This window comes from Oncorhynchus gorbuscha, unplaced genomic scaffold, assembly GCF_021184085.1.
Source record: "Oncorhynchus gorbuscha isolate QuinsamMale2020 ecotype Even-year unplaced genomic scaffold, OgorEven_v1.0 Un_scaffold_4431, whole genome shotgun sequence".
In the NCBI taxonomy this organism is placed as follows: Eukaryota; Metazoa; Chordata; class Actinopteri; order Salmoniformes; family Salmonidae; genus Oncorhynchus; species Oncorhynchus gorbuscha.
Window position 1 is genome coordinate 17501 of NW_025748445.1, and position 17146 is coordinate 34646.

The 17146-nt window shown below is 46.6% G+C and overlaps 1 protein-coding gene across 1 annotated transcript in view; it reads right to left on the reverse strand.

Moving 5' to 3' along the window:
- The window catches only part of LOC124028553 (voltage-dependent P/Q-type calcium channel subunit alpha-1A-like), a gene marked incomplete at its 3' end in the record, with an annotated part of 23226 nt that extends 17159 nt beyond the window's left edge, over positions 1-6067 (reverse strand). Inside the window, exons 1-2 of the mRNA XM_046340596.1 lie at positions 5967-6067; positions 5436-5575 (exon numbers count right to left, since the gene is read on the reverse strand). Of these exons, the coding sequence (XP_046196552.1) occupies positions 5436-5575; positions 5967-6059 (233 nt within the window). The remainder of the gene's footprint in view (positions 1-5435; positions 5576-5966) is intronic.
- Positions 6068-17146: the final 11079 nt, after the last annotated feature.

Consider the following 17146-nt stretch of genomic DNA (forward strand, 5'->3'; position numbering starts at 1 on the left):
CCTGCTTGTTGCTCCCTGCAGCGCCACTCTGATCTAGCCTCAGTGTGTGTGTGTGTGTGTGTGTGTGTGTGTGTGTGTGTGTGTGTGTGTGTGTGTGTGTGTGTGTGTGTGTGTGTGTGTGTGTGTGTGTGTGTGTGTGTGTGTGTGTGTGTGTGTGTGTGTCTGCTCATTAAAGGGAGACAGCGATGGAGAGGGTGATGCCCTGATTACACACACACACCTTGTCAAACGAGACCTCTGCTGTGTGTGTGTGTGTGTGTGTGTGTGTGTGTGTGTGTGTGTGTGTGTGTGTGTGTGTGTGTGTGTGTGTGTGTGTGTGTGTGTGTGTGTGTGTGTGTGTGTGTGTGTGTGTGTGTGTGTGTGTGTGTGTCTACCCAGCTGACTGTATATCTTAATGTCCTCCTTTCCCTCTCTCTACATGCTGTGTATCTTTCCAGGTCTTTCTTTTTCTCAACCATCCCCCTTTTTCTCACGATAGTCTAACCCCTCCTTTTACTGCTGCTGCTCTCTCCAGCTCCTCTCTTCCTCCTCTCTCCAGCTCCTCTCGTCCTCCTCTCTCCAACTCCTCTCTTCCTCCTCTCTCTCTCTCCTCTCTCTGTCTCTCTCTGTCTCTCTCTGTCTCTCTCTCTGTCTCTCTGTCTCTCTCTCTCTCTCTCTCTCTCTCTCTCTCTCTCTCTCTCTCTCTCTCTCTCTCTCTCTCTCCCTCTCTCTCTCTCGACATGCTGCTCACTTGCTACGGTACAGCAGCCATTTTTAGATCACACATCAAACAAACACACCCTCCTGTCTCACTCTCCCCCTGCATCTCTCTTTCTTCTTTCTCTTTTGAACAAATGCGTGCACACACACACACACACACGCACGCACACACACACGCACGCACGCACACACACACACACACACACACACACACACCCACACACACACACACACACACACACACACACACACACACACACACACACACACACACACACACACACACACACACACACACACACACACACACACACACACACACACACACACACACACACACACACACACACACACCTATCTGCAGTATATATATATATATCAGTCAGTCTCTGTCTGTCTGTCTGTCTGTCTGTCTGTCTGTCTGTCTGTCTGTCTGTCTGTCTGTCTGTCTGTCTGTCTGTCTGTCTGTCTGTCTGTCTGTCTGTCTGTCTGTCTGTCTGTCTGTCTGTCTGTCTGTCTGTCTGTTTGCCAGTCAGTGTGTATGGATATTAATCTTTAGACTGATCAGGGGGCCATTAATTCTGGAGTTTCCTCAGTCCAGACACACATGGATGGGACCAGACTATATCTACACACATAAGATGGGACCAGACTACATCTACACACATACGATGGGACCAGACTACATCTACAGACATAAGATGGGACCAGACTATATCTACACACATAAGATGGGACCAGACTACATCTACAGACATAAGATGGGACCAGACTACATCTACACACATAAGATGGGACCAGACTACATCTACACACATAAGATGGGACCAGACTACATCTACAGACATAAGATGGGACCAGACTACATCTACACACATAAGATGGGACCAGACTACATCTACACACATAAGATGGGACCAGACTATATCTACACACATAAGGATTTCCAGCAATGACATCAGATGGGACCAGACTATATCTACACACATGTGATGTGTGTGTGTGTGTGTGTGTGTGTGTGTGTGTGTGTGTGTGTGTGTGTGTGTGTGTGTGTGTGTGTGTGTGTGTGTGTGTGTGTGTGTGTGTGTGTGTGTGTGTGTGTGTGTGTGTGTGTGTGTGTGTGTGTGTACTGTGAGAAGGTGTCACTTGCATCAAGCATATTAGCGTGTGAACACACACTGAGCACTAGTACAAAATCATCCACAGGCCGAATTTGTCCCGCAGCCCGCCAGTTGACAATCCCTGATGTATGGTATGTAGACAGTAGTTATGGTCTGATCCCTGATGTATGGTATGTAGACAGTAGTTATGGTCTGATACCTGATGTATGGTATGTAGACAGTAGTTATGGTATGATCCCTGATGTATGGTATGTAGACAGTAGTTATGGTCTGATACCTGATGTATGGTATGTAGACAGTAGTTATGGTCTGATCCCTGATGTATGGTATGTAGACAGTAGTTATGGTCTGATCCCTGATGTATGGTATGTAGACAGTAGTTATGGTCTGATCCCTGATGTATGGTATGTAGACAGTAGTTATGGTCTGATCCCTGATGTATGGTATGTAGACAGTAGTTATGGTCTGATCCCTGATGTATGGTATGTAGACAGTAGTTATGGTCTGATCCCTGATGTATGGTATGTAGACAGTAGTTATGGTCTGATACCTGATGTATGGTATGTAGACAGTAGTTATGGTATGATACCTGATGTATGGTATGTAGACAGTAGTTATGGTCTGATCCCTGATGTATGGTATGTAGACAGTAGTTATGGTCTGATACCTGATGTATGGTATGTAGACAGTAGTTATGGTCTGATCCCTGATGTATGGTATGATCCCTGATGTATGGTATGATCCCTGATGTATGGTTGTAAGTCGCTCTGGATAAGAGCGTCTGCTAAATGACTTAAATGTAAATGTAAATGTATGTAGACAGTAGTTATGGTATGATCCCTGATGTATGGTATGTAGACAGTAGTTATGGTCTGATCCCTGATGTATGGTATGTAGACAGTAGTTATGGTCTGATCCCTGATGTATGGTATGTAGACAGTAGTTATGGTCTGATACCTGATGTATGGTATGTAGACAGTAGTTATGGTCTGATCCCTGATGTATGGTATGTAGACAGTAGTTATGGTCTGATCCCTGATGTATGGTATGTAGACAGTAGTTATGGTCTGATCCCTGATGTATGGTATGTAGACAGTAGTTATGGTCTGATCCCTGATGTATGGTATGTAGACAGTAGTTATGGTCTGATACCTGATGTATGGTATGTAGACAGTAGTTATGGTCTGATCCCTGATGTATGGTATGTAGACAGTAGTTATGGTCTGATACCTGATGTATGGTATGTAGACAGTAGTTATGGTCTGATACCTGATGTATGGTATGTAGACAGTAGTTATGGTATGATACCTGATGTCTGGTCTGATACCTGATGTATGGTATGTAGACAGTAGTTATGGTCTGATCCCTGATGTATGGTATGTAGACAGTAGTTATGGTCTGATCCCTGATGTATGGTATGTAGACAGTAGTTATGGTCTGATCCCTGATGTATGGTATGTAGACAGTAGTTATGGTCTGATCCCTGATGTATGGTATGTAGACAGTAGTTATGGTATGATCCCTGATGTATGGTATGTAGACAGTAGTTATGGTCTGATCCCTGATGTATGGTATGTAGACAGTAGTTATGGTCTGATACCTGATGTATGGTATGTAGACAGTAGTTATGGTCTGATACCTGATGTATGGTATGTAGACAGTAGTTATGGTCTGATCCCTGATGTATGGTATGTAGACAGTAGTTATGGTATGATACCTGATGTATGGTATGTAGACAGTAGTTATGGTATGATCCCTGATGTATGGTATGTAGACAGTAGTTATGGTATGATACCTGATGTATGGTATGTAGACAGTAGTTATGGTCTGATACCTGATGTATGGTATGTAGACAGTAGTTATGGTATGATCCCTGATGTATGGTATGTAGACAGTAGTTATGGTATGATACCTGATGTATGGTATGTAGACAGTAGTTATGGTCTGATCCCTGATGTATGGTATGTAGACAGTAGTTATGGTCTGATCCCTGATGTATGGTCTGATCCCTGATGTATGGTATGTAGACAGTAGTTATGGTCTGATACCTGATGTATGGTATGTAGACAGTAGTTATGGTCTGATCCCTGATGTATGGTCTGATCCCTGATGTATGGTATGTAGACAGTAGTTATGGTCTGATCCCTGATGTATGGTATGTAGACAGTAGTTATGGTCTGATCCCTGATGTATGGTCTGATCCCTGATGTATGGTATGTAGACAGTAGTTATGGTCTGATGGTCTGATCCCTGATGTATAGACAGTAGTTATGATACCTAGTATGTAGACAGTAGTTATGGTCTGATACCTGATGTATGGTATGTAGACAGTAGTTATGGTCTGATACCTGATGTATGGTCTGATCCCTGATGTATGGTATGTAGACAGTAGTTATGGTCTGATCCCTGATGTATGGTATGTAGACAGTAGTTATGGTCTGATCCCTGATGTATGGTCTGATCCCTGATGTATGGTATGTAGACAGTAGTTATGGTATGATCCCTGATGTATGGTATGTAGACAGTAGTTATGGTCTGATCCCTGATGTATGGTATGTAGACAGTAGTTATGGTCTGATCCCTGATGTATGGTCTGATCCCTGATGTATGGTATGTAGACAGTAGTTATGGTCTGATACCTGATGTATGGTATGTAGACAGTAGTTATGGTCTGATCCCTGATGTATGGTATGTAGACAGTAGTTATGGTCTGATCCCTGATGTATGGTATGTAGACAGTAGTTATGGTCTGATCCCTGATGTATGGTCTGATCCCTGATGTATGGTATGTAGACAGTAGTTATGGTCTGATACCTGATGTATGGTATGTAGACAGTAGTTATGGTCTGATCCCTGATGTATGGTATGTAGACAGTAGTTATGGTGGTCTGATCCCTGATGTATGGTATGTAGACAGTAGTTATGGTCTGATCCCTGATGTATGGTATGTAGACAGTAGTTATGGTCTGATCCCTGATGTATGGTATGTAGACAGTAGTTATGGTCTGATCCCTGATGTATGGTATGTAGACAGTAGTTATGGTCTGATCCCTGATGTATGGTATGTAGACAGTAGTTATGGTCTGATACCTGATGTATGGTATGTAGACAGTAGTTATGGTATGATACCTGATGTATGGTATGTAGACAGTAGTTATGGTCTGATCCCTGATGTATGGTATGTAGACAGTAGTTATGGTCTGATCCCTGATGTATGGTATGTAGACAGTAGTTATGGTCTGATCCCTGATGTATGGTATGTAGACAGTAGTTATGGTCTGATACCTGATGTATGGTATGTAGACAGTAGTTATGGTCTGATACCTGATGTATGGTATGTAGACAGTAGTTATGGTCTGATCCCTGATGTATGGTATGTAGACAGTAGTTATGGTATGATACCTGATGTATGGTATGTAGACCTGATGGTATGATACCTGATGTATGGTATGTAGACAGTAGTTATGGTCTGATACCTGATGTATGGTATGTAGACAGTAGTTATGGTCTGATCCCTGATGTATGGTATGTAGACAGTAGTTATGGTCTGATCCCTGATGTATGGTATGTAGACAGTAGTTAAGGTATAAAACAATGCAACAATAAGGTACTTACCCAGTGAGCACTACTACAAAGTCCATAGCGTTCCATCCATTCCTCAGGTAGGAGCCCTTATGGAGGGCAAAGCCCAGAGCCAGAATCTTTATACCTGACTCAAAACAGAAGATGGCTATGAAGTAGGGCTCTGTATCATCCTAATGGAGAGAAGGGGAGAGAGGGGGGGGTGAAAGAGAGAGAGGAGAGAGAGAGAGAGGAGGGAGGGGGAGAGAGGAGGGAGGGGGGTGAGGAGGGAGGGGGTGAGAGAGAGAGAGAGAGAGAGGAGGGAGGGGGAGAGAGAGGGGGGGTGAGAGAGAGAGAGGGGGGGGAGGGAGGGGGTGAGAGAGGAGGAGGGAGGGGGGGAGAGAGAGAGAGAGGAGGGAGGGAGGAGAGACAGGGAGAGAGAGACAGGGGGAGAGAGACAGAGAGAGGGGAGAGAAAGAGAGGTTTAGAATATGGCATTTCGGGAAAAAAGCATTGTGTGCACCTTTGTTGTGTGTGTGTGCGTGCGTGTGTGTGAGTGTGTGCGCGTGTGTGTGTTGTTCTCACCAGTCTCTCAGAAAGAGGAGTTTTGTCATTCTCAGGTAAATGCTGTTCCAGAGCCAGGACGATACAGTTAGCTATGATGGTTGCCAAAATCATCCATTCAAAAGGAGTAAGGCTGGAGTTAAGGCCAGTAACATGGGACAATATATACACATATATCTAATAATACAAACATCAATCATCTTAAAGTGACAGTCCCCAAAATCTGGCATGAGAATGACTTAAACAAAGATGTATATGTTTATATGACTTATTGGATTGACTCAATAAGTCACAAGACAGCAATCCAGACCTTCCTAGGACCATGGAAATGTCCTCTGTAGAATAAACCTATATTTGTATGCATTTTCCATCAGAGGCAGACATATTGCATATTCTCAGAATGACAATATTATACCCTTTACATAGGCCTTCTCCCCTTTGCTATAGGAGGGGTGCACACTGTTTCAATGGCCCAAATGTTTAGACAATCACACATTTGATAGATTTTGACTCTCACTAATGTCATGATATGTTTGGTAAGGTAATAAAGAAGGTGAAATATTTTGGGTAGCTGTTCCTAAAACAGACTATAACTGACACTATGATACTATATTATGGGGCGGCAGGGTAGCCTAGTGGTTAGCGCGTAGGTAATAAAGAAGGTGAAATATTTTGTGTAGCTGTTTCTGAAACAGACTATAACTATATGTGGACATATTATAACGTATGAAAAGGCTTATTCATTCACAATGTCATTCCATTTATCGTAGTATCATCTGTAGATGCAGTTGAAGTCGGAAGTTTACATACACCTTTGCCAAATACATTTCAAATCTGTTTTTCACAATTCCTGACATTTAATCCTCGTAAAAATTCCCTGCCTTGATTCCTGACATTTAATCCTCGTAAAAATTCCCTGCCTTGGGTCAGTTAGGATCACCACTTTATTTTAAGAATGTGAAATGTCAGAATAATGGTAGAATTATTTATTTCAGCTTGTATTTCTTTCATCACATTCCCAGTGTGTCAGTTTACATACACTCAATTAGTATTTGGTAGCATTTCTTTTAAATTGTTTAACTTGGGTCAAATGCTTCAGGTAGCCGTCCACAAGCTTCCCACAATAAGTTGGGTGTATGTTGGCCCATTCCTCCTGACAGAGCTGGTGTAACTGAGTCAGGTTTGTAGGCCTCCTTGCTTGCACACGCTTTTTCAGTTCTGCCCACACATTTTCTATAGGATTGAGGTCAGGGCTTTGTGATGGTCACTCCAATAGCTTGACTTTGTTGTCCTTAAGCCATTTTGCCACAACTTTGGAAGTATGCTTGGGGTCATTGTCCATTTGGAAGACCCATTTGTGACCAAGCTTTAACTTCCCGGCTGATGTCTTGAGATGTTGCTTCAATATATCCACATAATTTTCTTACCTCATGATGCCATCTATTTTGTGAAGTGCACCAGTCCCTCCTGCAGCTAAGCACCCCACAACATGATGCTGCCACCCCCCGTGCTTCACCGTTGGGTTGGTGTTCTTCAGCTTGCAAGCCTCCCCCTTTTCCCTCCAAACATAACAATGGTTATTATGGCCAAACAGCTCTGTTTTTGTTTCATCAGACCAGAGGATATTTCTCCAAAAAAGTATGATCTTCGTCCCCATGTGCAGTTACAAACCGTAGTCTGGCTTTTTTATAGCGGTTTTGGAGCAGTGGCTTCTTCCTTGCTGAGCGGCCTTTCAAGTTATGTCGATATAGGACTCGTTTTACTGTGGATATAGATACTTTTGTACCTGTTTCCTCCAGGTTCTTTGCTGTTGTTCTGGGATTGATTTGCACTTTTTGCACCAAAATATGTTCTAGGAGACATAATGCGCCTCCTTCCTGAGTGGTATGACGGCTGTGTGGTCCCATGGTGTTTTACTTGCATACTATTGTTTGTACAGATGAACATGGCACCTTAAGGCATTTGGAAATAGCTCTTGGCTGATTTCTTTAGATTTTCCCATGATGTCAACCAAAGAGGTACTGAGTTTGAAGGTAGGCCTTGAAATACATCCACATATACACCTCCAATTGACTCAAATTATGTCAATTAGCCTATGAGAAGCTTCTAAAGCAATGACATCATTTTCTGGAATTTTCAAAGCTTTTTAAAGGCACAGTCAACATAGCGTATGTAAACTTCTGACCCACTGGAATTGCGATACAGTGAATTATAAGTGAAATAATCTGTCTGTAAACAATTGTTGGAAAATTGACTTAAAACAACTATAGTTTATTAACAAGAAATTTGTGGAGTGGTTGAAAATGAGTTTTAATAAGTGTATGTAAATTTGAAACTTCAACTGTATATACTGCCATATACTCCATACTCCCACCAACTTGTTTGGTTACTACATGATTCCATATGTGTTATTTCATAGTTTTGATGTCTTCACTATTCTTCTACAATGTAAACATTAAAAAATATATAAAAAACACAATACATATATATATATATAGTGTGTATATATATATATAGTATATAGTGGTGAAAGTACAAATATATATATATATTTGTACTTTCACCACTTTTTGTTCCCAATTTTGTGATATCTTATTGGTAGTTACAGTCTTGTCCCATCGCTGCAACTCTCCTAGGGCCTCGGGAGAGAGGCGACGGTCGAGAGCCGTGCGTCCTCGGAACACAACCCTGCCAAGCCGCACTGCTTCTTGACACACTGCTCACTCAACCAAGAAGCCAGCCGCGCCAATGTGTCGGAGGAAACACCGTCCAGCTCGCGACCGGAATTAGCTTGCAGCCGCCCGGCCTGCCACAAGGAGTCGCTAGAGCGCGATGGGACAAGGAAATCCCAGCCGGCTAAACCCTCCCTTAACCCAGACGACGCTGGGCCAATTGTGTGCCGCCTCATGGGTCTCCTGGTCACGGCCAACTGTAACACAGCCTGAAATCGAACCCGGGTCTGTAGTGACGTCTCCAGCCTTAGACCGCTGCACCACATCATGTCATTTCATTTATCATCATCTTTGAATATGTTTTATTATACTTGTAGTGTACTAGATCATTTGGGTCAAAAAGTGGTGGGAGGCACTACTACACACTAAGGTGGAGGGGGGGGCACTACTACACACTATACTACATGAATAATATATTGCCCTCTTGCTAGATTGATGACTAAAGCCATAGCAACACGGTGCGAAACGGCTGTCAGCTCAACTTCAAGACCAGTAACAGGGGAGAACAGCAAAAGCATATGCATGTATCTAATAATACAAACATTAAGGCCAGTAGGAAAACTGGAATAGCATACAAACACACATATATATCTGACATATACAGTATTTCATAATGCAAACACACACAACGGTACTGTACCGAAAACAAACATACATAACAAAGAAGGATAATATCAAACCTCTATTCTACTGAAAGAAATTGAATAAGATCTGAAGCACTTACAAATTCATAACATATCATACAAATGGAAGAACTCTGGAGTGTGACCAGGCCTGAGTAATGCTGGCCTTACTGAACTCTGGAGTGTGTGACCAGGCCTGAGTAATGCTGGCCTTACTGAACTCTGGAGTGTGTGACCAGGCCTGAGTAATGCTGGCCTTACTGAACTCTGGAGTGTGTGACCAGGCCTGAGTAATGCTGGGCCTTACTGAGAACTCTGGAGTGTGTGACCAGGCCTGAGTAATGCTGGCCTTACTGAACTCTGGAGTGTGTGACCAGGCCTGAGTAATGCTGGCCTTACTGAACTCTGGAGTGTGTGACCAGGCCTGAGTAATGCTGGCCTTACTGAACTCTGAACTCTGGAGTGTGTGACCAGGCCTGAGTAATGCTGGCCTTACTGAACTCTGGAGTGTGTGACCAGGCCTGAGTAATGCTGGCCTTACTGAACTCTGGAGTGTGTGACCAGGCCTGAGTAATGCTGGCCTTACTGAACTCTGGAGTGTGTGACCAGGCCTGAGTAATGCTGGCCTTACTGAACTCTGGAGTGTGTGACCAGGCCTGAGTAATGCTGGCCTTACTGAACTCTGGAGTGTGTGACCAGGCCTGAGTAATGCTGGCCTACTGAACTCTGGAGTGTGTGACCAGGCCTGAGTAATGCTGGCCTTACTGAACTCTGGAGTGTGTGACCAGGCCTGAGTAATGCTGGCCTTACTGAACTCTGGAGTGTTGACCAGGCCTGAGTAATGCTGGCCTACTGAACTCTGGAGTGTGTGACCAGGCCTGAGTAATGCTGGCCTTACTGAACTCTGGAGTGTGTGACCAGGCCTGTAATGCTGGCCTTACTGAACTCTGGAGTGTGTGACCAGGCCTGAGTAATGCTGGCCTTACTGAACTCTGGAGTGTGTGACCAGGCCTGAGTAATGCTGGCCTTACTGAACTCTGGAGTGTGTGACCAGGCCTGAGTAATGCTGGCCTTACTGAACTCTGGAGTGTGTGACCAGGCCTGAGTAATGCTGGCCTTACTGAACTCTGGAGTGTGTGACCAGGCCTGAGTAATGCTGGCCTTACTGAACTCTGGAGTGTGTGACCAGGCCTGAGTAAATGCTGGCCTTACTGAACTCTGGAGTGTGTGACCAGGCCTGAGTAATGCTGGCCTTACTGAACTCTGGAGTGTGTGACCAGGCCTGAGTAATGCTGGCCTTACTGAACTCTGGAGTGTGTGACCAGGCCTGAGTAATGCTGGCCTTACTGAACTCTGGAGTGTGTGACCAGGCCTGAGTAATGCTGGCCTTACTGAACTCTGGAGTGTGTGACCAGGCCTGAGTAATGCTGGCCTTACTGAACTCTGGAGTGTGTGACCAGGCCTGAGTAATGCTGGCCTTACTGAACTCTGGAAGTGTGTGACCAGGCCTGAGTAATGCTGGCCTTACTGAACTCTGGAGTGTGTGACCAGGCCTGAGTAATGCTGGCCTTACTGAACTCTGGAGTGTGTGACCAGGCCTGAGTAATGCTGGCCTTACTGAACTCTGGAGTGTGTGACCAGGCCTGAGTAATGCTGGCCTTACTGAACTCTGGAGTGTGTGACCAGGCCTGAGTAATGCTGGCCTTACTGAACTCTGGAGTGTGTGACCAGGCCTGAGTAATGCTGGCCTTACTGAACTCTGGAGTGTGTGACCAGGCCTGAGTAATGCTGGCCTTACTGAACTCTGGAGTGTGTGACCAGGCCTGAGTAATGCTGGCCTTACTGAACTCTGGAGTGTGTGACCAGGCCTGAGTAATGCTGGCCTTACTGAACTCTGGAGTGTGTGACCAGGCCTGAGTAATGCTGGCCTTACTGAACTCTGGAGTGTGTGACCAGGCCTGAGTAATGATGGCCTGAGTTACTGAACTCTGGAGTGTGTGACCAGGCCTGAGTAATGCTGGCCTTACTGAACTCTGGAGTGTGTGACCAGGCCTGAGTAATGCTGGCCTTACTGAACTCTGGAGTGTGTGACCAGGCCTGAGTAATGCTGGCCTTACTGAACTCTGGAGTGTGTGACCAGGCCTGAGTAATGCTGGCCTTACTGAACTCTGGAGTGTGTGACCAGGCCTGAGTAATGCTGGCCTTACTGAACTCTGGAGTGTGTGACCAGGCCTGAGTAATGCTGGCCTTACTGAACTCTGGAGTGTGACCAGGCCTGAGTAATGCTGGCCTTACTGAACTCTGGAGTGTGTGACCAGGCCTGAGTAATGCTGGCCTTACTGAACTCTGGAGTGTGTGACCAGGCCTGAGTAATGCTGGCCTTACTGAACTCTGTGTGTTGACCAGGCCTGAGTGTGCTGGCCTTACTGAACTCTGGAGTGTGACCAGGCCTGAGTAATGCTGGCCTTACTGAACTCTGGAGTGTGTGACCAGGCCTGAGTAATGCTGGCCTTACTGAACTCTGGAGTGTGTGACCAGGCCTGAGTAATGCTGGCCTTACTGAACTCTGGAGTGTGTGACCAGGCCTGAGTAATGCTGGCCTTACTGAACTCAGTGTGACCAGGCCTGACACCATGGCCTGAGTGTGTGACCATGAGTAATGCTGGCCTTACTGAACTCTGGAGTGTGTGACCAGGCCTGAGTAATGCTGGCCTTACTGAACTCTGGAGTGTGTGACCAGGCCTGAGTAATGCTGGCCTTGAACTGAGTGTGTGACCAGGCCTGAGTAATGCTGGCCTTACTGAAGTGTGTGACCAGGCCATGGGAGTAATGCTGGCCTTACTGAACTCTGGAGTGTGTGACCAGGCCTGAGTAATGCTGGCCTTACTGAACTCTGGAGTGTGTGACCAGGCCTGAGTAATGCTGGCCTTACTGAACTCTGGAGTGTGTGACCAGGCCTGAGTAATGCTGGCCTTACTGAACTCTGGAGTGTGTGACCAGGCCTGAGTAATGCTGGGAACTCTTAGGCCTGAACTTACTGAACTCTGGAGTGTGTGACCAGGCCTGAGTAATGCTGGCCTTACTGAACTCTGGAGTGTGTGACCAGGCCTGAGTAATGCTGGCCTTACTGAACTGACCAGGCCTGAGTAATGCTGGCCTTACTGAGTGTGTGACCAGGCCTGAGTAATGCTGGCCTTACTGAACTCTGTGGAGTGTGTGACCAGGCCAGAGTAATGCTGGCCTTACTGAACTCTGGAGTGTGTGACCAGGCCTGAGTAATGCTGGCCTTACTGAACTCTGGAGTGTGTGACCAGGCCTGAGTAATGCTGGCCTTACTGAACTCTGGAGTGTGTGACCAGGCCTGAGTAATGCTGGCCTTACTGAACTCTGGAGTGTGTGACCAGGCCTGAGTAATGCTGGCCTTACTGAACTCTGGAGTGTGTGACCAGGCCTGAGTAATGCTGGCCTTACTGAACTCTGGAGTGTGTGACCAGGCCTGAGTAATGCTGGCCTTACTGAACTCTGGAGTGTGTGACCAGGCCTGAGTAATGCTGGCCTTACTGAACTCTGGAGTGTGTGACCAGGCCTGAGTAATGCTGGCCTTATGCTGGCCTTACTGAACTCTGGAGTGTGTGACCAGGCCTGAGTAATGCTGGCCTTACTGAACTCTGTGGAGTGTGTGACCAGGCCTGAGTAATGCTGGCCTTACTGAACTCTGGAGTGTGTGACCAGGCCTGAGTAATAATGAACTCTGGCCTTACTGAACTCTGGAGTGTGTGACCAGGCCTGAGTAATGCTGGCCTTACTGAACTCTGGAGTGTGTGACCAGGCCTGAGTAATGCTGGCCTTACTGAACTCTGGAGTGTGTGACCAGGCCTGAGTAATGCTGGCCTTACTGAACTCTGGAGTGTGTGACCAGGCCTGAGTAATGCTGGCCTTACTGAACTCTGGAGTGTGTGACCAGGCCTGAGTAATGCTGGCCTTACTGAACTCTGGAGTGTGTGACCAGGCCTGAGTAATGCTGGCCTTACTGAACTCTGGAGTGTGTGACCAGGCCTGAGTAATGCTGGCCTTACTGAACTCTGGAGTGTGTGACCAGGCCTGAGTAATGCTGGCCTTACTGAACTCTGGAGTGTGTGACCAGGCCTGAGTAATGCTGGCCTTACTGAACTCTGGAGTGTGTGACCAGGCCTGAGTAATGCTGGCTCTTACTGAACTCTGGAGTGTGTGACCAGGCCTGAGTAATGCTGGCCTTACTGAACTCTGGATGCTGGCCTTACTGTGTGTGACCAGGCCTGAGTAATGCTGGCCTTACTGAACTCTGGAGTGTGTGACCAGGCCTGAGTAATACTGGCCTTACTGAACTCTGGAGTGTGTGACCAGGCCTGAGTAATGCTGGCCTTACTGAACTCTGGAGTGTGTGACCAGGCCTGAGTAATGCTGGCTTAAGGGGCTGGTATGACTGGATGGGTCTGGACAGATCAGCACTGCTCCTAATTGGAGACTCATTATCCTGTTAGTGTGTGTGTGTTTGTGTGTGTGTGTTTGTGCATGCACATACACACTTGTCAGTATTTGTTTGTGTTTGCATCTGTGTGCAAACTTGCATCCCGTCCGTCCGTGTGTTTATGTCCGTGTGTGTATGTCTGTGAGTGTCCATGTAATTGAACGGGATCTGTGTGTTTATGTCCATGTGTGTATGTCTGTGAGTGTCCATGTAATTGAACGGGATCTGTGTGTTTATGTCCGTGTGTGTATGTGTGTTTACCAGATGCCAGTCTGACATTGACACCATGGCCGGAGGATGGTTGAGAGGGTGATGCGGTCTGAGTCTGTGTGTGTGTTGTAACAGCTGATGTAACATGAAGAGACAGACTAGCATGGGAGTGAAGACTGAACACTGGCTAGGAGCAACACTCCAGTACCCAGACTCTTATTTGACCAGGTCAGTTGACTGACAACACATTCTCATTTCCAGCAACAACCTGGGGAATAGTTACAGGGGAGAAGAGGGGGACGAATGAGCCAATTGGAAGCTGGGGATGATTAGGTGACCGTGATGGTATGGGAATTTAGCCTGGACTATAAGTGCCGTGAGTTTTAGTGACCACAGAGTGTCAGAACACCCGTTTAACATCCCATCTGAAAGACACCACCATACACAGGGTAATGTCCCCAGTCACTGCCCTGGAATAGCTTTGTTGTTGACCAGAGGAATGAGTTCCTCTTACTGGCCCTCCAACACCACTTCCAGGAGCATCTGGTCTCGCTTCCAGGAACCAACCAGGACCAACGCTGCTTAGCTCAAGAAGCAAGACAGCAGTGGAATGCAGGGTGGTGTGCTAATGGCTCACTGTTGTACTACTGTTTATAGGAAGGAGGATTTCAGCACTATGGAAGAAAATACTGTAGTGCTGAAAGTTTAAACATCAATAGCTGCTACAGTTTAAACATCAATGATGCTATTATTTTATTTTACACAGTTGGCACACACACACACACACACACACACACACACACACACACACACACACACACACACACACACACACACACACACACACACACACACACACACACACACACACACACACACACACACACACACACACACACACACACACACACACACACACACACACACACACACACACACACACACACACACACACACACACACAGAGACAGACTTAAGAGGAAAATCTGTAATTCCCCCAGTCTTTGATAACAGTGAGTAACTTCTCTAATGTGATCAAAGTGAGACACATTAAAGCACTATGTAGGCTTTACGTAGCCCTTAAGTAGGTTATATGACTGCATTGCATCAGAGTCTAGTAACAGAACGGTGGCTGCATGGCGACTAAATAATTCAGTTGTGACAGTTCCACATCGCTGAGCAAACATTCTCTCTCTCTGTGTTGTCCTATGTCTGACCCCCTCCTTCCATCTCACCGTCTTCCCTCCTCCCATTTCCTCACCCTATATCTGACCCCAGTTCACCCCCTCTCTCAACACCACTTACCCTTTCTCTTACACTCTAAAAACTGCTGGGTTGTTTGGCTGACCCAACCCTGCTGGGTTGTTTGGCTGACTCAACTGCTGGGTTGTTTGGCTGACTCAACTGCTGGGTTGTTTGGCTGACTCAACTGCTGGGTTGTTTGGCTGACTCAACTGCTGGGTTGTTTGGCTGACTCAACTGCTGGGTTGTTTGGCTGACTCAACTGCTGGGTTGTTTGGCTGACTCAACTGCTGGGTTGTTTGGCTGACTCAACTGCTGGGTTGTTTGGCTGACTCAACTGCTGGGTTGTTTGGCTGACTCAACTGCTGGGTTGTTTGGCTGACTCAACTGCTGGGTTGTTTGGCTGACTCAACTGCTGGGTTGTTTGGCTGACCCAACCCTGCTGGGTTGTTTGGCTGACTCAACTGCTGGGTTGTTTGGCTGACTCAACTGCTGGGTTGTTTGGCTGACTCAACTGCTGGGTTGTTTGGCTGACTCAACTGCTGGGTTGTTTGGCTGACTCAACTGCTGGGTTGTTTGGCTGACTCAACTGCTGGGTTGTTTGGCTGACTCAACTGCTGGGTTGTTTGGCTGACCCAACCCTGCTGGGTTGTTTGGCTGACTCAACTGCTGGGTTGTTTGGCTGACCCAACCCTGCTGGGTTGTTTGGCTGACTCAACCCTGCTGGGTTGTTTGGCTGACCCAACCCTGCTGGGTTGTTTGGCTGACTCAACTGCTGGGTTGTTTGGCTGACTCAACTGCTGGGTTGTTTGGCTGACTCAACTGCTGGGTTGTTTGGCTGACTCAACTGCTGGGTTGTTTGGCTGACTCAACTGCTGGCTGTTGTTTGGCTGACTCAACTGCTGGGTTGTTTGGCTGACTCAACTGCTGGGTTGTTTGGCTGACTCAACTGCTGGGTTGTTTGGCTGACTCAACTGCTGGGTTGTTTGGCTGACTCAACTGCTGGGTTGTTTGGCTGACCCAACCCTGCTGGGTTGTTTGGCTGACTCAACCCTGCTGGGTTGTTTGGCTGACCCAACCCTGCTGGGTTGTTTGGCTGACTCAACTGCTGGGTTGTTTGGCTGACTCAACTGCTGGGTTGTTTGTCTGACTCAACTGCTGGGTTGTTTGGCTGACTCAACTGCTGGGTTGTTTGGCTGACTCAACTGCTGGGTTGTTTGGCTGACTCAACTGCTGGGATGTTTGGCTGACTCAACTGCTGGGTTGTTTGGCTGACCCAACCCTGCTGGGTTGTTTGGCTGACTCAACCCTGCTGGGTTGTTTGGCTGACCCAACCCTGCTGGGTTGTTTGGCTGACTCAACTGCTGGGTTGTTTGGCTGACTCAACTGCTGGGTTGTTTGGCTGACTCAACTGCTGGGTTGTTTGGCTGACTCAACTGCTGGGTTGTTTGGCTGACTCAACTGCTGGGTTGTTTGGCTGACTCAACTGCTGGGTTGTTTGGCTGACTCAACTGCTGGGTTGTTTGGCTGACTCAACTGCTGGGTTGTTTGGCTGACCCAACCCTGCTGGGTTGTTTGGCTGACCCAACCCTGCTGGGTTGTTTGGCTGACTCAACTGCTGGGATGTTTGGCTGACTCAACCCTGCTGGGTTGTTTGGCTGACCCAACCCTGCTGGGTTGCAGGAGTTAGGTCACTTAATTGGGTTGCTTTCTTTAAAAAGCATGGTTGGGTTGTTGATGCTGGATCATTGCTTGGTTATTGAGAAATGACCCAGTGGGTCAGATCAGAAGTCTAGAGGCTTAGTTTAGTAGGGACGTGGCTTCAGAGGGTTGTTTTATATCCATCCGTGAGAGTAAATGTCATTCCTGCTCATATGTTCTGTTGTA